Source organism: Hyla sarda, chromosome 2 (genome assembly GCF_029499605.1).
Source record: "Hyla sarda isolate aHylSar1 chromosome 2, aHylSar1.hap1, whole genome shotgun sequence".
NCBI classification, from domain to species: domain Eukaryota; kingdom Metazoa; phylum Chordata; class Amphibia; order Anura; family Hylidae; genus Hyla; species Hyla sarda.
Window position 1 is genome coordinate 322,651,860 of NC_079190.1, and position 21,253 is coordinate 322,673,112.

At 45.0% G+C, this 21,253-nt stretch overlaps 1 protein-coding gene and 1 non-coding gene across 3 annotated transcripts in view; both read right to left on the reverse strand.

The window, feature by feature from the left end:
* SORT1 (sortilin 1) overlaps window positions 1–21,253 on the reverse strand; it is a 127,479-nt gene that overhangs the window by 37,364 nt on the left and 68,862 nt on the right. For both annotated transcript variants that reach the window (XM_056557847.1, XM_056557846.1), the window contains exons 6-14: window positions 18,760–18,833; window positions 18,608–18,660; window positions 18,396–18,532; window positions 18,147–18,294; window positions 17,446–17,601; window positions 17,243–17,349; window positions 10,102–10,204; window positions 9,857–10,025; window positions 2,664–2,854 (exon numbers count right to left, since the gene is read on the reverse strand). In XM_056557847.1, the coding sequence (XP_056413822.1) occupies window positions 2,664–2,854; window positions 9,857–10,025; window positions 10,102–10,204; window positions 17,243–17,349; window positions 17,446–17,601; window positions 18,147–18,294; window positions 18,396–18,532; window positions 18,608–18,660; window positions 18,760–18,833 (1,138 nt within the window). The remainder of the gene's footprint in view (window positions 1–2,663; window positions 2,855–9,856; window positions 10,026–10,101; window positions 10,205–17,242; window positions 17,350–17,445; window positions 17,602–18,146; window positions 18,295–18,395; window positions 18,533–18,607; window positions 18,661–18,759; window positions 18,834–21,253) is intronic.
* On the reverse strand, window positions 15,150–15,337 carry LOC130360048 (U2 spliceosomal RNA). Its single transcript, XR_008890531.1, has one exon. It is a non-coding gene; the product is annotated as a U2 spliceosomal RNA (small nuclear RNA).

Genomic DNA, 21,253 nt, shown 5'->3' on the forward strand with positions numbered 1-21,253 from the left:
CATTGTGTGTGTGTGCCATACTAAGCATGGATGACAAAGAGGAGAGAAGAACTGTGAGGACTTGAGAACCAAAATTGTGGAAAAACATCAGCAATCTCAAGGTTACAAGTCCATCTCCAGATGTCTAGATTTGCCTTTGTCCACATTGCGCAACATTATCAAGAAGTTTGCAACCCATGGCACTGTAGCTAATCTCCCTGGGCAGGGACGGAAGAGAAAAATTTATGAAAAGGTGTCAACGCAGGATAGTACGGATGGTGTATAAGCAGCCCCAAACAAGTTCTAAAGATATTCAAGCTGTCCTGCAGGCTCAGGGAGCATCAGTGTCAGTGCGAACTATCCATCGACATTTAAATGAAATGAAACGCTATGGCAGGAGACCCAGAAGGTCTGCTGACACAGAGACAAAGCATTTTGCCAAAATGAACTTGAGTAAGCTAAAATCCTTCTGGGAAAACATCTTGTGGACAGATGAGACAAATATAGAACTTTTTGGTAAAGCACATCATTCTACTGTTTACCGAAAACGGAATGAGGCCTACAAAAGGAAAGAACACAGTACCTACATTGAAATATGGTGGAGGTTCAATGATGTTTTGGGGTTGTTTTGCTGCCTCTGGCACTGGGTGCCTTGAATGTGTGCAAGGCATCATGAAATCTGAGGATTACCAACGGATTTTGGGTCACACTGTACAGCCCAGTGTCAGAAAGCTGGGTTTGAGTCAAGTTCTAAATCCCATTGAACACTTGTAGAGAGATCTTAAAATTGCTTGTTGGGAAAAGGCACCCTTCCAATAAGAGAGACCTGGAGCAGTTTGCAAAGGAAGAGTGTTCCAACATTCCGGCTGAGAGGTGTAAGAAGCTTATTGATGGTTATAGGAAGCGACTGATTTCAGTTATTTTTCCAAAGGGCGTGCAACCAAATATTAAGTTAAGGTGCCAATAATTTTGTCCAAACAATTTTTGGAGTTTGGTGTGACATTATGTCCAATTTGCTTTTTTAACTCCCTTTTTGGTTTAGTTCCAATACACACACAGGAAATAAACGTGTATAACAAAATATGTGTTACTGCAATCCTTTTCTGTGAGAAATACTTAATTTTCAGTGGTGCCAACATTTACGGCCATGACTGTATGTCAGAATCTAAGGTTTCTCAGTAAAAAAAATTTTTTTTTTTAAATTACAGAGCATCACACTACCTCTGCCAGCTTCTTTCCAAGGTGCATCTTTGTGCCATCTCTTCCTCACATTTACTTTGCCATTATGTGGACAGTGATAAGTCCAGTCCACCTTACATTGCTCCATGATCTAGTTCGGATGCTCACAAGCCCACCTTTTTCAACAGAGGGTCAGTGCCCAAAACCTGACTCGTCTGGGGGCCATGCAGACACAATAAAAAAATCTGCAAGTCATTGTGAGGTTTGACAAGTGATTATAATAGCTAATTATGGTATCAACTCACCTGGCAAGAAATAAGTTGATCCATAGACGAGTCAGGATACATTCACACCAAGTCTGTGAGATCTGGCTGCTAAACCCAGCTGGGAAATTTTAAAATTGGGTACTCCCGTATCCCAGCCGGACCCGCCCCGCATCTCATTCATTTGAATGAGCTGATCTGAGTTCCAGTCCGGCCACAAAACCGGATATGGGTCAAAAATGAGCCGACCGGAGTCACTATTTGACTCTGGTCGGCTCATTTAAATCAATGAGATTCGGCACCAATCCAGCAGCCTGATCTCACAAACATGGTGTGAATGCACCCTTATAGGGGTCAGAATACAGCGATTTAAAGCAATTATTTTTTTTAAACCAGTAAAACTTAAGAGAACTTATGTAAGGCTACATTCACATAACATTTTTAATATATGTTTTGTATCAGTTTTTTTGTTTCTCAAAATGGGAAAAACAAAAAAAAAAACAAAAAAAAAAAACAAAAAAGACAAAACCATATTTTGTAGGTTATAAAAAATTTTTTTTTTAAACTCTCAAAAATTCCACAGCCGCCTGGGACTCCACAGCCGGGGAATGTGCAGGAGCAGTCCCTCAGCACTGCGGTACTACTACTCCCATCATGAGACAGACTCCGGAGTCTGCGGACGGACGTGGGGGGACTCTGCAGAAGCACGGTTACTACTACTCCCATCACGGAACAATGAGTCTGCTTGAATTCAAGCGCCTATCTAGACATGACTAATAGCCAAGCTGTGAGCAATGACATCAGGCCCTGACTGAGCTGCTCAATGATACCTAGATAGCTGTTATTAAAACCTTGAATAGGAGTGTTTACAGCCCGGAGAGCCATGACTACTTCAGCTGCTTAATTGCCTCAATTACATACTGCATGTGCCATTTATAAAAGTAGTTTTCTCCACATTTATAGATGTGCCAGCAGACATCCAGGCATATTAGGACACATGATATTAACCTTTGCCTCTGGTTATACAGAGCAAAAGTGACAGGTTCCCTTTAAGAAAACATGTTAAGTTCTTTCTCAATTCCGCCTCACAAATATTATATATTAATAATATTTGGATCTCATTAGCTGCATCACTTGTTAATATATATATAAAATAAAAAATGTTATCTAGATGAACATTACACAAGAATTAATAGATTATATAAAAAGGACATAATAGCACAATTTATACTTTACACTTACAGCTTTGCTTGAGAAGAGCAGCAAAGTCTATGGTATATGACATCCAAGTGCGTTGAAAAAAACCAGGCTCATATCCCCAAACAGTAACATTCAGGGAACGAGCACCAGGCTCAGAAGCCAGACCAGTGAACATCAAAGGATCTTTGGAGAAATTATATGAGAACCAACATTGACCTTCATCTGTTGAAAATCTAAAAAAAAATGAAAACATATTTGGAGAATGTTAAAATCCTTATTACAAAATGTAATTTTATTTAAAATAAAAAATTCCCAAATGCATGGATAAACAAATAATTGGCTATGTTGTTCTATAGACATTCATTTTCTTTTTTCATCCACTGGATTCTGAAATCATTGTATTATGGAAAAGTAGTGAAGAATATCAGGAAATATAAGATATATCACCAGTTTACCATTCCCCTTGGTGGTTTTAAACTGCGTTAGCACCATGGATTCATTCTAGGGTCTTAAAGGGATACTCCGCCCCTAGACATCTTATTCCCTATCCAAAGGATAGGGGATAAGATGTCAGATCGCCGGGGTCCCGCTGCTGGGGACTCCGGGGATCGCTGCTGCAGCACCCCGCTATCATAACTGCGCAGAGCGAGATCGCGCTGCACGTAATGACGGGCAATACAGGGGCCGGAGCATCGTTACGTCATGGCTCCGCTCCTCGTGACATCACGGCCCGCCCCCGTCAATACAAGTCTATGGGAGGGGGCGTGGCGGTCGTCACGCCCCCTGCCATAGACTTGCATTAAGGGGGTGGGCTGTGATGTCATGAGGGGCGGAGCCATGACATCACGCTGCTCCGTCCCCGGTATCGCCCGTCATTACGAGTGAACTCGCTCTGTGCAGTAATGATAGCGGGGTGCCGCAGCGGAGATCCCGGGGGTCCCCATCAGCGGGACCCCTGCGATCTGACATCTTATCCCCTATCCTTTGGATAGGGGATAAGATTTCTAGGGGAGGAGTACTCCTTTAAATACGAAGCCACCCTGTTGCAATGGCTTTGAGTTACTTCACTGCAGATGGGTTGGAGTAGCAGGCAAGTGGCGTATTGGTGCACTAAACAGCCTAATTTGCATATTCAGTAAATACTCGGGTATAAGCCAACCCAACTATAAGCAGAGGCCCCTAATTTCACCCCAAAAACCCAGGAAAACCTATTGACTCAAGTATAAGCCTAGGGTAGGAAATACATCATCCCGCCCTTCCCTGTCATCATCCCAACTCCCACTGTCATCATCCAGACCCCCCTCCCTCTTATCCCTCCTGTCATCATCCAGACCCCCCTCATTTCCCTTGCCCCCCATCATTATCCAGACCCCCCCCTCATACCCCCCTGTCATCATCCAGACCCCCCCTCTCTTGTTCTCTACTCACCTCCCCAGTTGCAGCTCTGTCAGTCCTTCCCTAGCAGCCGTCCAACGTCACTGCAGGAACCGTCCGACTTCCAGTGGGGAGGGTGAGCCGGTTGGGGCCAACCATCTTGACTGAGAGGCCCTCTTCTCCGCTGCGGGCTGACCCCGGACTAGTGACGCTGCATGGAAGCCCATGACGTCACGGACGTCTGCTGCGCACAGACGTCCCTGCACAGTGGCGTTAATGCAGCGTCACTATCTAGGGCCGGCCCGAAGTGGAGAAGAGGGCCTCCAGGTCAAGATGGACGGCCCCGACCGGCTCACCCTCTCCACTGGAAGTCGGATGGTCAACAGCATAGATGGACGACGATGGACGGCATCGCCACCCCCACCTGTATGCCTGCGATTTTTTTCCCCCCCATCACTTGAGTATAAGCAGAGGGGGACATTTTCGGCATGAAAAATGGTGCTGAAAAATTCGGCTTATACTCGAGTATATACGGTAAATAAAATTGATATTACAGAAATGGTACAATGGAGCACCATATTAAAAGGTACTATAATTCTTATAGTAAAAGCCTCTATAAGCCTCTATCAACAGGTAAGGATGCCCTAGCCTGCTGATGATCCCCTATAGGCTGATTGGCACTGATAATAGCCAGTATGAAAACCACATCACTGGGGTTAAGGAGGTTAGATCGGCTGCCTGCACAAAGATTACAGGGTTAAATAAAAATATATAAAAACTACATAAAAATGAACAATTACTTTCACCAGTTATGCAAAAATGTCCAAATAATACGTTATGTAAAATATAACTCTTAGAATGTTACGATTCCCACATGAACACCATAAATAAAAAGTGCTAGAATTGTCGACTTTTAGCTGCTGCTGCTACTACTACTACTGTTTAAAACTGTACAACAAAAACTATATAAGTTTGGTATTTTTATAATTGTACTAACCCACAACATAAGGTCATTTTTAGCACCCAATGAACATTGCCTTTCCAATTGTACAGTTACTTCCTGCCTGTTTCACCCCATACCGTATATTTTTTGTTGTTTTACAGTGCATTCTATAGTGAAATGGAGGGTGCCATTTAGAAAAATACATGTCCCGCAAAACATGAGAGTCCGCATATGGCTCTGTCAATGGAAAAATATCAACATTATGAATCTTGGAAAAGAAAGAAAAAATACTATGTTAATGGTTGGGGGTGGAGGTTAGGTACAGTAGTCTGCTCTGTGACTAAAGTTGAGGAAAATAATACTCACTACTCCCCCCAAAAAATGTTGGTATACTTACAAAGAGTATAACACTAAGCCAATTAATATATAAAATGACCCAAATACGACTGTAGAGGAAATGGCTCCTTGTTCCCACATAGTTTAACATCATGCCCATAAGCGCAAGGGACTGCTTCTGTACCATTCACATGCCAAAATGTCTATTTTGAGACAATGTGCAAGCAAAACAGAAAAAAAAAAAACCTTGAAGTAGGCGCTGCTGACTTGTGCAAGGATGAGGCAGATGCCAGAGGTAGTGGAAAAGTCCTCAGCAGGACATTTTATTAGAAAAAAATAAAAACGGACAAGATTACGTGTTTCGGGAGGATCCCTCCCTCCCTCCCTCAGATTGGGACATATATATGTTACAGAAGAATCTCCTTTGAAAACTGCCCTTTTTGTGCTAGAGGTTTTGCTGTAGCCCCAAAAACCTTTTTTATTAATTTCTTTTATTTTTTTAAGGCCCAAATTTTTTTTTAAATAACTGACTTGGAGTAGGAACATAGCCTTCGGTATATCAATCTGTCCAAGTAGGAAATCATACCCAACATATCAATTTCACCTGCATATGTCTGTGGCAACACCTGCTGGTTTTGCAAGTGATGGCAACAGGCATGCACTCTTTTTAAACCAAACCCTGGAGTGAATCCAGCAGGGTTGAAAAGTATAAAATGAGGGAATTATAGCTTTCTTCTTGTACAGTAAAATCTCTCAATAGGGGACACGAGAAAAATTAAATAAAATGAAAATCTCTATCGAGAGATGTCCTCTATTGGGGAAAAAAAGGCTCATAAATCTTTCTAAATGACCGAATTCTGTACTGTACTCACTCCAAAGTGTAATTACCTATAAAACATGATACAAAGCAATATTACAGTAGAATCTCCCAGTGTCGTTTAATCACCCCTTATTAACCCCCAGTACCATTTCACCCCCCATGCCATTTTATTCTTCCTCTTGATCTCTTTAATGCCACTTCATTCCTCCTCACTTGAACCCCCTGTGCCATTTCATTTCCCCTTTATTCACCCCTGTGCCAAATCACCAGATCACCCCCTCCCTCCCCCTTGCCACATTATTTACCCTTGATTATTTATCCATGCCATTTTATTCCTCCTTTATTACTCTGTGTGTCAATTCATCACCCCCTCTTTACTATCCCGTGCCCTTTCATTACCCCATTTACCCCCTGTGCCATTCATCACCCTTTATCCCGCCTGTGCCACTTTATTCCCCCTGTGCCAAATCATCCCCCCTTACCCTTTGTGCCACATCATTTTTTCCATTCCCTCCTCCCCCTGTTCTTCTTACCAGTCCAGCAGGCTTAGATGCAGGGGCTGTCCGCGGGTCTGACGTCCTCTGCGCTGCACTTAATGGGAGGCTTTGAGCAGCAGCGGCTGCCAGCAGTGACTAGTGACGCTACTGATATCACTAGTCAGTGCCCTCAGTAAGCGCAGCGCAGAGGACATCAGGAGAACGTCAAAACCGCTGAGAGCCCCTGCACCTGAGACTGCTGGACAGGTAAGGAGGGAAGGGGAAAAGTGATGTGGCACAAGGGGTAAGGGGGGGATGATTTGGCTCAGGACACAGATGAATAAAGTGGCACAGGGGGATAAAGGGAAAATGAAATGGCAAAGGAAAATGAAATGGCAGAGGTGTGATAAAGTGGCAAAGAAAGGGCACAGGGGGAGGAAATGGCACAGGGAGTGGTAAAGCAGGTGATGAATTTGCACAGAAAGGGGCCTATGATGTGGCCGGCAGATGTACAGAAAGGACCCTCTGGGAGCCTGGACCCCTTACTGGGGAATTGGCTGTACCACCCCGATGGCGGCAATGTGTAAAAGGTAGGGCTGGCACATAAGCCTGTTTGTCACCTATTGGGAGTGTTATGCCCCCTATTGGGAGTGTTTTGTCCCTATTGGGAGTGGCCACGTCTGCTATTGGGAGCTTCCCCTATTCGGAGGGTGCAAATACATTAAAGAAAGTCTGTAATCAGGTGACACTGATAACAATACTTACCTGGTGCCGTTCCGTGACGTGGTTCTCCGGCTATCTGCTTCGCTATCTTCTGCTTCGGGCAAGACTTTGAGCATGGGCGGAGCTTAGTGAAGTCACTGCTGCTGTCTCTGCTGGGTCCCGCTGCTAGTAAACCGCAGCGTTGACGTCCCTAAGCTCTGGCCATGCTCCAAGTCAGGCCTGGGGCAGAAGATACTGAAGAGGATAGCCAGAGATCCATGGAATGGAACGGGACCAGATAAGTATTGTTGTCATCAATATCACCTGCGCTACCTGTCTGTACTGAAAGGTTAGTGCAGGTGGCACTGCTGAAAGATTTCCTTTAGGTTTTATAGGACTCTGCAGGGGAATAAAAAAAAACTGTCCACTATTGTGAGGTGTCAGGTAAGGCCCCTTTCACACTACAAAATTACTCAGGTTTTAAAGATCCGTACGGAGTTCCATCTGAAAATCAGCTGTAAAACGGCAGTTACAAAATCCTATACGGCCGTTAGAAAAATCCCATAGACTATAATGGGATTTTTTAATAGCCGTTTTAACCCGTTATAGCCAGTTATTAATAACTGCCGTTATTTTGTGATGGAAGATAGTAACAGGAGAAATGTTGCTGATCCAACTGGACAGAGGTAGGTAAGGGCCCTATAGCTGTCTTCTTAAATGAGCACTGTCAGAATCTTAAACATTTTATATGTTGTACATATCGGTTGCAGCATCATCTTTGTCCCAGCTGAAGCACAGACGTGAGGGTGGGGCTCACGTCTGTCCTGTCTATAGGCTACAGTCTGAACACTGAGAAGAAGGGTGTTTACTGAGCAGCATGCAGTGATTTAATGAAGAGACCCAGCACAGCAGACTCATGACAGAAGTGAATGCTTAGTGAGTGAGAGTATGTTGGTGCTTTTTTGTACATGCCCCTTCCTGAGCAGTGGATATCAAAATGCGTAAGCAGCAGAATGGAGATTACTGAGCCAAAACAGAAGCTAGACACAAAAAAAAAAATACCTGAAAAGCATCTGCATGACCTAGTGAGTAACATATATAAGCATTTTTTTCTGTGATATGACAGTTAAGCTTAAACTTATAGGGACCCTGTGATTGTTCCAATCAGCCCCAACCGACCTGCACATGTATTTTACCCATTTTAGATCCTGCAATGGACTTTCATCGAGGGATCTAAGGGGTTAATGCAAGGCACTGGAATAATTGCCCTGCGTCTTTAAAAGGAAATCCGTCACCAGTGTCACCTGCACTAACCTGTTGGTACCAACAGGTAGTGCATGTGACACTGATGACAACGGTACTCACCTTTCCCCGGTCCGGGATCTCCTGTAATCTTCTCCGGTATCTTTGTTCCGGGCAGTGGCTTGGGGCACTGGCTTGGGGCACGGGCGGAGCTTAATGACGTAACCACTGCTGTTCCCAGGACCCAAGACCCAGCAGAGAGCAGCAGCAGTGACTTCACTAAGATTCGCCCAAGCCGCTGCTGCTTTCTGCACTGTCCCGGGCAGCAGTGGTTACGTCATTAAGCTCAGCCCGTGCCCCAAGCTGGTGTCCAGAGCAAAGATACCGGAGAAGATTACAGGAGATCCCTGCCATGGATTGGTACAAGATGAATGCCGTTGTCATCAGTGTCACCTGCACTACCTGTCGGTACCGACAGGTTAGTGCAGGTGACACTGGTGACAGATTTACTTTAAGGGGCTAAAAAGAGGTTTCCCTAGCAGGGATGTTTCTGTAATAAGTTGTTCAGACTGCAATAAAAACAACAAAAAAAGTATACTTCCCGCACTTGATCCACTCCACCTAAACCCCCACCCGCTGCAGTTTTTCTTAATGTCTGGTATCAGCTGTAGTCCTCTTCTATCTGGTTTTTTTTCATTATGCTCAGCCAACTTTATTGAGCAGGCAGTTCCTGTCTGCACAGATTATGAATGGAACCAGTAAAGGAGGGCTGCAGCCTGCAGCTTGGTTTAGACGCTTGTAGAAATGACAGTGGTGTTTGTAGTGGTGTGTGTCTGTGTGTAATGGTGGTATCAAGCTGGGTAAGAAAACTTCTTAAATTTTTTCACTGCAGAGGGAAGAACCGCTCTTAATCATTTGATTAAGAGCGGTTCTTCCCACTGAAACATGTCACTGTCTGTTGTCTTCACTTATATTTGATTTGTTCTGGATCACAATAAAGACAAGCATACTTTTATTCGAGTGCAGTGGTGGACTTCTATCTCTTCTGCTTCAAATGGATGCTGTACATGTGATCATACCAGAAAGTACATACTGCAGCAGGATAACAGGAATTGTGGAAGCGGTAGAAGATAGGTAGTATTTTTTTTTTTTTTTTTTTTTTATACCTTGCAGAATGAGAAGGTTGGTTTAAAGACAAAAAAACTCAATCCTGGATTACTTTAAGCTGGACAGGATTTTTCCTATTTCTACTGTGAAGTGTAAATTACTGCTCTGTAAAATTTCAAATGATGTGTATGTGACCAATCTAAACTTATCACCAATAAATACTTTTTCATCTCACTTGATTGCGTTGACAGGCATATCACTTTGTTGTATCGCCACAATAAGTCCCCCAGAGTCCAATATTGCATAATGGTGAGGACCATCCAGTATCCTGGTCCATGAGTAACCACCATCATCCGAGAGGTACACACTGGGACTAGCAACGGACACAGCATCTCCGACACTGCCTGTGACATGGAAGAACACAGTGATTCAATGCATGAGTTAAGGAAATAACAAAAGAACTTATGTAGCTATACTTACCATGAGCAAGGACTATTCCGATGGCATTTGACTCAGACACTGGTGGCAGTGGGACTGCAAGATTCTGTGACATGCTGTACTGGGCATGTATATGCAAGCTACACTGTATTACAGGCAAAAAGCACAAAAGAAAAGCACATTTACATACAGGATTCTGCACCAAAAACTGTCAGCATAAATGAGGGCAATTATTCCCCACAGCTAAATTCAAAAGCAGGAGGAGGAGCAATGGCATTAAAGGAGAACTCCAGACCATAAAAATTGTCCCCCATAGTGCCGGCAGTAAACAAATAAAGATGTACATACCTTCCTCCGCTCCCCCGGGGCCTCCGATAACCGGCTCCGGTCTCCACCGCAATCCACTTCCTGGTTGCCGGTGGTCGGATGAATACGCCAATCCCCAGCCGCAGCGCAGTCCGACTCGGCCGGCGATAGGCTGAGCGGCAGTGTGAAAACGCTTCAGGACACAAAATTCTTCACTACACCGACACCTGCGGCAGGGGCCGAAAACGTCACACTGCCGCTCAGCCTATCGCCGGCCGAGTCGGAATGCGCTGCGGCTGGTGATTGGCTGATTCATCCGACCACAGGCAACCAGGAAGTGGACTGCGGCAGAGACCGGAGCCGGTTACCGGAGGCCCCGGGGGAGCGGAGGAAGGTATGTACATCTTTATTTGTTTACTGCCGGCACTATGGGGGACAATTTTTATGGTCTGGAGTTCTCCTTTAAAACATAAGCAAGGACTATAATGGCAGTGCAACTAACTAATTAACCCTCCTGCCCATAACCACACAGAAGGGGGAAAAAGGGGGCATAGCCTGCACCAGAAATTAATAGAGAGAGAATGTGGAGTACATAAAAACAAAAAAACTGTCACCCTCAGGCCTTGCACCCAGTCAGCCTGGAGTGTCCTGGAGTCGTGGGCCCAATGTGTTACTGAGAGCTGCTAAAGTGTAGCACTTTGTACTGCCCCCTGATACTGTGTACTGCACTAAGATCTCTCCCATGATCTACTTATACCCAGGACTGCGTATATAACAAGGGGGCATCCTCTACCTTTAGAGGAAAGAAGGTTTCTACAACAGCACAGATGGGGGTTCTTTACTGTAAGAGCAGTGAGACTGTGGAATTCTCTGCCTGAGGAGGTGGTCATGGTGAACTCTGTAAAAGAGTTCAAAAGGGGTCTGGATGCATTTTTAGAGAATAAATAACATCGCTGGTTATGTATACTAGATTTATAGGGACAGAACATTGATCCAGGGATTTATCCTGACTGCCATATTGGAGTCGGGAAGGAATTTTTACCTCTAGTATGAGGTTTTTTTGCCTTCCTCTGGATCAACTCAGTAGGGACTCATTAGGGTTATAGGTTGAACTTGATGGACTCTGGTCTTTTTTCAACCTTATGAACTATGTTACTATGATAAGGCAGCAGAATAGCTTTGATTTGCTCTTTAGTATAGTGGGCAACTAAAAAAGTGCTCCCTGCACCTGTGTCCAGTCTTGCCACGTCCCAGAAAGTCCTCATTCACCAAGTCTGCTACTGCAGGCATGGTAGGCTTGATTAATTCTTTCAGCAAAACATGCTCAGCTACTGGTAAGAGAACATGAAGGAAGCTGGGTTTGCCACGAAATCTAGCTGCATCTACGATGGAAGGGTCGACAGACTAAAACAGAAGAGCCTGAGGGGTCAACGGAACATGAACCGTCCAGTGTCTGGCAAAGTAGGATATCACCCTGTCCCAAAACTCATTAATCTTCGTTTATGACATTTGCACAGACGAGAAAGTTGCCACTCTATTCCTCAAGTATCCTCCTCCTCCAGAATCTCCCCATTTATGGCTTCTGGTCCCCCAGCAGAATGATGGGGATAATGGAAAGGAGCAGGTGCAGTGCTGCTGGGCATGAAGCCCTGCTCAGCTTCAGGTACTGCAACCTTATACACCCTTTTTATACTCCTGTGACCCTGGTGTACACCCCTCTGTCACTCCTTTACACCCCTCATCCACCCCTGTACATCTCTGTTGCTCCTGTATACCCTATGGTCACCACGGTACACCCCTCTGTCACTGGTGTAAACCCTAACTAAATTACACGGAGGGGGAGAGCGGACGGCTGGGCCCTACGCATGACATGGTCCGTTGCCCGAGGTCTCACCTGCTGTCCACTCTCCCCCTCCACATGGATTGCTGTATGAAGTAAATAAAGAATCCTGCAGCTACAGACTGGTCAGTGCTCCGTTCTTTTCTTTTTCTTTCATAATGAAGTTATAGAAGTGACTGTTGCACGTTGTAGCACTGACCCACAGTGCAAACACCAGCATCACATCATAATGTCTATACCTGCTGAAATTGTCTACCAAGAGTGATGTAGAAAGGTGCTATTGTTCCTATTCTCCAAGAGATTGACTCCTGTACATCCCTCAGCTTCAGGTACTACACCCCTGTAGACCCCTCCGCCGTTGTTCCTGTACATCACTCTGTAGCTCCTCGGCCACCCTTGTACACCCCTCTGACACTCCTGTACACCCCTTTTATACCCTTCTGTCACTGGTGTACACCCCTGTCTTCTCTGTACCTGTAAAAGGGGTGAGACAGGAGCCAAGCTACTTCCGGGGAGGGTGGCAGGAGACATAGGGGACACCTAACTGATGGGTACATGCTCACTAGGAGGCGCTGACACTAGAAAGAAAAAAGTCGGCTCCTCCATAGCATGATATACCCGCCCACTGGAAGTGAAGTAATCAGTTGTCACAAAGCAGTAGGAGAAGCCAACCAAGGCAGAAGTCCGATGGACCCCATAAAAGAATCCTGGAAAACGACCCTGAAAAAGAGCGTCCGGACAAAAAAAAAAAAAAAAAAAGGAAGATATGGGTGGGTGCGGTGTCCCCCAATGAAGGCTACGAGAAAGAGATTTTACAGTAAGCACAAAAAAAAAAAAAATATCCTTCTCTCGGTTGCTCTTCATTGGGGGACACCTAACTGATGTACCAAAGCAGTCCCCTAGGGTGGGAATAACAACCACTAGAAACGTCTGTAAGGCTCACGGACCAGACCCAAGATCAAAGCACTCCAAAGCAACATCCTGTCAGGATGGAACAGAGGGAAGACAAAAAAACAAAGGTGAACCCAGCAGAGACCCCCGGTACAGGGCACAGGGAGGTCACTCCAGGAGACTGTGGTATCAGTGTCGCACAATCGACACCGTGAAGGAGAAATCCCAGGGAGATTGCGTCAAAGGATGAGGAGAGCAATGGCAGGACCCAAACAACAGGCAGTGGCTAGACTGGCTGACGCTGAGCCATACATGAGTGCGTAAACTCCTCAAACAGAGGAGAGTGCCAAGGCAGCAGTAGATAACCAAAAAAAAAACAGGAGGAGAGAGAGCTTCATCCAAGCAGAAGATAACGTTCAGGAAATAGTTCCCCTAGCGGAGGGTGGTCGAGAGAAACAAACCCTGGCACCGACCACACCAGCCCCTGATCCCCATACCCACTGTGGAGGGGGAATAGACAAGTGCACACGGCACTGTCGAAGCAGGGAAAAGCCACCCTAAGGCAACAGAACAAAAAACTGGGTAGGTTTAGCTCCCCAGGAACCCTACCACAACATACAGAGAAATGAAGGGATCGGAATCCTGGAAATAGGTGCAGGGCAAGAAACCAAGACAGGGCTACAAATGCGAGTAAGAAACACACGCACAGCAACTAACAGCGTTGAGAGGAGCCCCCCAACAGGGTGAAACACTGGACCAGATGGTAGCCAACTGAGCCATCCTAGACATGTCGAAGGCCAGAGCAGATGCCTGAGCCACTCTGCATAGGAAAACAGGAAGGTACCTGGAGGCAGAGGGAGGCCTGAACTGACGATGCTGCCCCAACAGGCCCCCTGCCAGAACAGAGGTGCTCAACTGTAGCAGGCCTGCTGAACAAGACCACAGGAAGGCCCGAGGCACATTACATAGAGCAGAAGGGAGGGCGGACTCTACACGTGCAGAGGACCTAGCATACATAGGGACACAGATATGGTTACCTCATGATAGGAGAGGTGAACCAAACAGCAGACACAAGGAAAACGCAGACATCTTAAAGTCTGACAGAATAGAAAAACCCACAGCACTCAATGGTGTGTCACCCTTGCCTACAGGAACCCTCAGACCGTTGCATGCGGCAGCCCAGAGATGGGAGACCGACAGCGGAGGACACTGTGTAGACAACAGGTTGGCGTAATGAGTGCACCTCCAGGTGCTGGTGATAAAGGGACCACAGTCCGATAGCAATAACTGGGCCCCTTGATGCCTGTGGAAAGGCAGTGAAGCCGAGCTGCAATGAATAGAATCCCAATCACCCTGGGAGATCGGGGGAGGCTTAGAAGCCGTGGATGGTATCCCCTTCGCCCAGCATATGGTCCACAGGACACGCCGGGTCACTCCACTGGACACCGCGCACTAGTAGTAGGGCACCGGAACTTCAGCCGCAGATACTTCAGCCCTTAGAGAAAGGACATGTGGCAGAGAAAACCATGCAGACCACTGTCAGGCTTACTGGTATGGGTCCATGTAGACAACGGTGCACTCCGGCGGTCGCCTCACACTGATATTGGGGTACCGAAATCCAGCCGCGGATGCGGCAGTTGTGAGATGAGTGACAGGTGACACTACTGTCTGGCCCAATGAGAGCAGGTGCCATCCATGGGCACTGGGCATGGGGATCAGGGACAACAGCCGCAGATGTGGCATCCTGTGGAGTAGGGAACAACGTATGTAAACAACAAGAACACCTGCGGACATGGCAAACGTCCTGGTGACCGGTGGTAGAGGAGAAACAGTCCTGACCATAACCCTGGTATACTTCCAAGGAATCATGAAATCCCTGGCATGACCCGCTACAGCGAGTCATGTATGTTTCCAAACCTGGAGAAAGCAGGAATGCCAGAGGCATATCTCCACTGACTCAACGAAGTGTGTCCTATCAGGACCCATACAGGGTGATTGAGACAGGAAGGGGGGCCCCCCATATACTCCAGAAAAAAGGGGCCCAACAGATATTGTTTGGTGTACTGTACCCGAAGATACCACCATAGCGGGTCAATGCATGGGTCGACGGAAGCAAGCTTCCACATCTGCCCACGAACTGAAAAATCCACGTACAATATCATCTCCGGATAGGGGAAGTATCAGATTAAACTGATAAGAACCTACACTGCACTTGATCTTTGTCAATAGGCCAGATGCGAAAGATAACCCAGGTTAAGGCTGCAATTTTTGTGTCCCCAGAGGACACAAAAGGTGCCAGGAAAAGAAGAAGGCTCAATCCAATTATAGGCCACAAGAGGGTGCCAACCCCCACTAAATGGTCTGAAAGACCAGCAAAAGAGACTCACTTTTTTCCCCCCCTTATTAATTGATTAATTAAAATATATTAAATTTATTTCTTTGACTGTGCTCTACAGCTACGGGGGGGGGGGGGGGGGGAGGAGGAAGATCGGGGGGCTATGCCCACTCCCCACCTCCAAAAGCAACCAGCCGGGGTGGGAAACATAACCCCACTACATTAATGTAGGGGGGGGGGATATTTATATATATACACACCAAGACCCCGTCAGAAACAATGCCTGCCGGCACCTGAGAGGGGAAGGATCGCGGAGCCATGCCCTCCCCTCACCAGAAGGCTGCAGGAGAGAGACGGGTCCCGCTTTGAGGGAGAAAGGAGGAGGGCGGAGCTACACTCCAAGTCTGCGTCTCTCCAGCGGTGGGAGAGGGAAAGTGGTGCCCGGCTGGAAGGAGCCCATGGGCTGAAGGATTACGGTCCAAACATCAGGGAGTCAGAGGAAAAAGCCTCCGACATCCCTGGAAACACAATAACCCCTGCAACGCTGGCTTGCTGTGGGGAAGAGATGGGAGGAGCTAATCTCCAGAGTAGCGGCCCAGACCCTTCCCTGTAGGGCGCTGCAAAGGCAGCACTGCCATAGCAGGGAGAGAGTCAGCCCGCCGTTGACTTTCAGGATCCCGCTCTGAAGTAAGAAGAGGGGCGGAGTTAACTGCTTCCATAATGGCTCCCGCTGGTCGGCACAGCGCCGGAGGAGTGGAGCCGAGACTGTGGTGAAATAAGTACCAGGAGCCGCCACAAAAGTCGGTGGCTGCCCCAGAAGAAAGAGCAGGTTAGACTACCAGTGGGAGTCCCGCCCCCAATAAAGATAGGCCAATTACCCTCCATAGCCAAAAGAGAGGGGGGGGGGCATACTCACCTATCTTCACAAACACACCTAGAGACGTCAGCCAGCCTTTTAGTCACCTGCATCACGTCATGCTGCTACAGCCCAAAACGAGCAGGGAAAAGAGGGGGACCTGGACCCACGGTGCAACCCCAGGCACTGGCCGTTGGCGGGAAGGGGTTAACGGTGCATTCATTAATGTCCTGTGCCCCTTAGCCGCATATGGGGGAACAGGTAGTGCCATGCTCCTGAACCCCCACCTGTAAAGGGAAACAAAAAAGGAGTAAAGAACCTGACTAAACAGCCCTTACTAGAAAATAATTTAAAAAAAAAGACCAGGTCTGGGGAGCTCCCAGACCTGTGTCTTGCCTCCTAGCTGACACTAGCTAAAACTGATTACCTCACTTCCAGTGGGCGGGTATATCCTCCCATGGAGGAGCAGACTTTTTTTTTTCTTTCTAGTGTCAGCGCCTCCCAGTGGCAGGAGCATATACCCATCAGTTAGGTGTCCCCCAATACAGAGCGACCGAGAAAAAGTTCAGAGACTAATACATTTGTGTTGCCAGTTCTGTGGCGAGTAGTTGTGGCTGGAAAAAATTTCACGATGGCTCAGGCCAGAGAAGAAATGGGAAACCAGAACAACTCCGAGAAGAGAAGAAAGTGAAGACATTATCTGTGAGTTGCTGCACATAGCAGCACTATAAACTACATAGACAGATATACAGGTATTGTGTGTTACTTTACTTTTTTTCTGTGCATCCAAAAGTATTCGATAGGGGGTGCCCCCCCTCAAAAAAAAAAAATTTGAGGGGTACCCTGAGCTAAAAGAGGTTGGGAACCACTGATCTAGAAAGACATGACAAATTAATTGGAATTTTAAAAATATTCCAAAAATTTATACAAGATTTTTGAAAACTAGCTTGCATACCTTTGCCTTATATTTGGCTGTCGAGTCACAATCTGTATTTTCAGGCTTATTTATGCGGCTCCATTCACCTCCTTGATCAAACGTTATTACTGAATAGATTGAGTTGTCTAGAAATTTAAGTTGAGGAATAAATTATAATTTTATAGATTGAAAACACTGATGCTCTCATGGCAAACACGTTAACATGGTAAGCGTCTGCTAACCTTCAGAGAGCACACTGGTAATGAATACTCCACGCAGGGATGTTACATTAGTGAAATCGGTGTCTCCTCCTGTCTTGGTGTACAAATGTCTCTCCAGAGATTTGGAATAAACAATACCTTTATCGCAAGACGTATAAATGGTTCCACATCCAGTGTCTACAGGAGAGAAAGAAAAAAAATTATAATTATAATTATAATTATAATTATAATTATATTATATTATATTATATTATATCAACTGGTTCCGGAAAGTTAAACAGATTTGTAAATTACTTCTATTAAAAAATCTTAATCCTTCCAATAGTTATTAGCTTCTGATGTTTTCTGTCTAACTCAATGATGATGTCACGTCCCGGGAGCTGTGCATGATGGGAGAATATCCCCATAGGAACTGCACAGCTCCCGGGACGTGAGTCATCAGAGAGCAGTTAGACAGAAAACAACAACTCAACTTCAGAAGCTAATAACTATTGGAAGGATTAAGATTTTTTAATAGAAGTAATTTACAAATCTGTTTAACTTTCCGGAGCCAGTTGATATATATAAAAAAAGTTTTGGCCTGGAATACCCCTTTAATTTCAACTGATAACGGCAAAAGTTAGTGAAAAATGAAACTTTAATGTCACCAATTTTTGTAAAAACTACAAAATGATCAATTATTCATATGATTGTAATTCATGTGGCAAACCTTATATACCTACCTCCTTCGTCATCTACATGGATAAACACCAGGTTATCACTGGCTGCCAGGACAGAGTAAAACTGCTCATGTGTAACAGACGGGAGCTGAGCAACATTCCATGTGTCCCCGTGGTTTTGAGATACATGGATTCTTCTCTTCATTCTGTCCTGTATTTCCACAAAGCATATGGTAAATATAGAGACAGCCTCATCATGGATTTTCATGCCAAGTAATTTTTATTCACAAGGTTTTGAATCAGCTATTTTACCTCTTCCATCACAGAAGCAAGTAGAAACCGACCCCATAAACCGAAAGAGTGGATATGTTCCTTCAGCACCTTGAACGTTTTGCCGAAATCAGATGTTCTTTTCATTGTCAACGACGAGGCCACACCAGTCCAGTCCGCTTTAATTAGACATGCACGTTTAAGAGGCGATACAACTAAATAAATAAAATAAAATACACTCACACTATACTTACAACACGATTCATTAGCAGTTGTTGTCGTAAGTAAAATCATGTTCCTGGGTCCCCTAAAATTAGATTACAGCAGTTTTAAGGAGAAATAATAAATATTCATGCTACTAAATATCAGCAATTTTTTATTTTTATTTTATTTTTTAAATCCTTACCATTTGGCTGAACACACAAATTTATGGATTAAATCCCAATTTTCTCCAAAGTCTTTGGAGATCCACAAATCATACTGCAAAAAGAAGAACAGTTAAAATGTATTACTAGTTTTACTGGTTTTTAAATTCCTAGAAAATAGCCACAGCAGGCTAAGAAAAATTTAAACTAGGTGGGCCCATTTTGGGTCAAAAGGACCCATTTACCAACAGGTCATAAAAGGTCTAACATGGCTCCTGTAAACACAGATGTAATGATGGTGTAAATTGAGTCTTACAGTGAAAAAAAAAAAAACACTTTAAATTTAGAAGTAATTACATTACATGTCAACATTCCGTTATGACCATTGTTAACAACCGTAGATGCCATGCCAATGTGTCTACTTTCAAAAAATATATGAGGACATCATACAGATCACCGCTCCCACAAAATGTTAGTTTAATTTATTGTTTTGCATTATAACAACCACCTAAACACAAAATATGTGCAACAGAGAAAGGTGCTGCCAGGTATGCAAACTCAGACAATACAGTCAGCTCTTTGAGTCCGAGAGGAAAATATGAGACAATTGTCCATTGGGTATCAGGTAAAAGTAATCAGGGTACTTATCAGAGTATTGAATGCAGCACTTTAGCACACACAAACTAAAGTACAATGTCCATAATACACAAACACACACACCCACACCCCACATACAAGCACAAGCACCCACCCCCCCCCACCCCTTCAATACATACGAGAAATAACTTAATTCATCCCAGTGTTGGATATGAACAGTTTCAATTAATATAGGCCATATCTCCATACTTTTGTCACATTTGCTGGGGCACTTCCTACTAATGTACAGAGCTTGGTATAAGATGATGCACTTATTGACTAGACAAAGCCACCATGACCGTAGGGGAGTGTTTGTATCCTTCCAGGCCATAATCACCACCTCCTTGGCACAAAATAGAAGAAACCATATACGCAGCCTTCCATGAGAACTCATGAACACAATGTTAATAAAGCCCAGTAAACAGACTAGGAGAGTAGGGATAAACAGGAATTCCAAGTGATCCAGAATGGGAATACCTAGGGCACACCCAAACAGCATGAAGGAAAGTTTCTGCATCAGTGACCAGTGGAAACAAATGAGAGGACATTGGGGGCATTTATTAATGTTGGTGTAAGTAGATGTTTTTTGAAGATCGTTTTGGGTGGTCTAAATTTGGTGTAACTGCACCAAATTTACCATACTCATTCAAGCCACATGATACATTTTGTGCACCTGAGCTGCACCTCACAGGAGAAGTGGGGTGTCCTGGACACAGGTATTACGTTCAATTGCTTTGAGGCTAGGATTCCACTGAGGTTTTTTTTCCTACCAGCAAAAACGCCATAAAAACTGCCACAGCTTTTTGCTACGTTTTGGGTAGGGACATCAGTCACCCATTTCATATAAGGGGTGGCAAAAGAACTCTGTCGCACCGACTGCAGAAGGAGATAGGCCTAAGTTAGCTTGGGAAGGTCAGTGGTACCCAACAACTGCACCACCAGGTAAAACTCAGTATCCGCCATCAGTGCACCAAATTGTGCCCTGACAGCACAACACAGTTCAAGATACATGAAGAAGGCAGATGGAGGGAACACCAAATTTATCCTGCATAGCTGCAAAGGTCAGTAATTCCTGTTCTTCTGAAATAAATTAGTGAAAAACTTAACTCCTTCAAAATGCAGCATGCTGTAGAGATCTTAGGTGCGGAAAGTGAGAATTTGCCCACAAAGGGGATGTAGGGGGAACTGCCGTGAGGGGGAGACCAGGGACCAAACCCGAGGCACCGTAGCAATAGGGGGAAGAGGAGACAGGGTAGAGTGAAATATGTATAGGACATTAGTTAGACTTCCGTAGGAGCCAAGTAGCGCCCATGCCAGTGCGGTAACTAAGTTAGAAAGAGCCACATCAATCCAACAGTGGGCATATATTATTTGGGATGCTAGGAAGTAATTGTACATATTAGGGGAGCAAGACCACCAAGAGGTTTAGGGTCCTGCAAGAGGGTGAAATGCAGCCTAGGAGTTTTATTTTGCCAATAGAAGGATCTCAGAGCACCATCTAGCTTCCTGAAGAAATGTTTAGTGGGCAGCGCAGGGGAGATGTGAAAGAGGTTGAGAAATTTTGGCAGGAATACCATCTTAAATATATTATAAGGAAAAGATAAAAATTGGGACTCCCCGGGTGGCACTTTCCTTAAAGATGAAATTGCCAAGGTATGTTTAAAAGGCAATTTTATTGAAAAAGGTGCAATTTAAAAGTTTCAAATCCGAACCAGATTCTTCATCAGGCTGTATGTATAGTATACATACTACACATACATGTATACATACAGCCTGATGAAGAATCTGCTTCAGATTTGAAACTTTTAAGTTGCACCTTTTTCAATAAAATTGCCTTTTAAACATACCTTGGCAATTTCATCTTTAAGGAAGGCGCCACCCAGGGAGTCCAAATTTTTA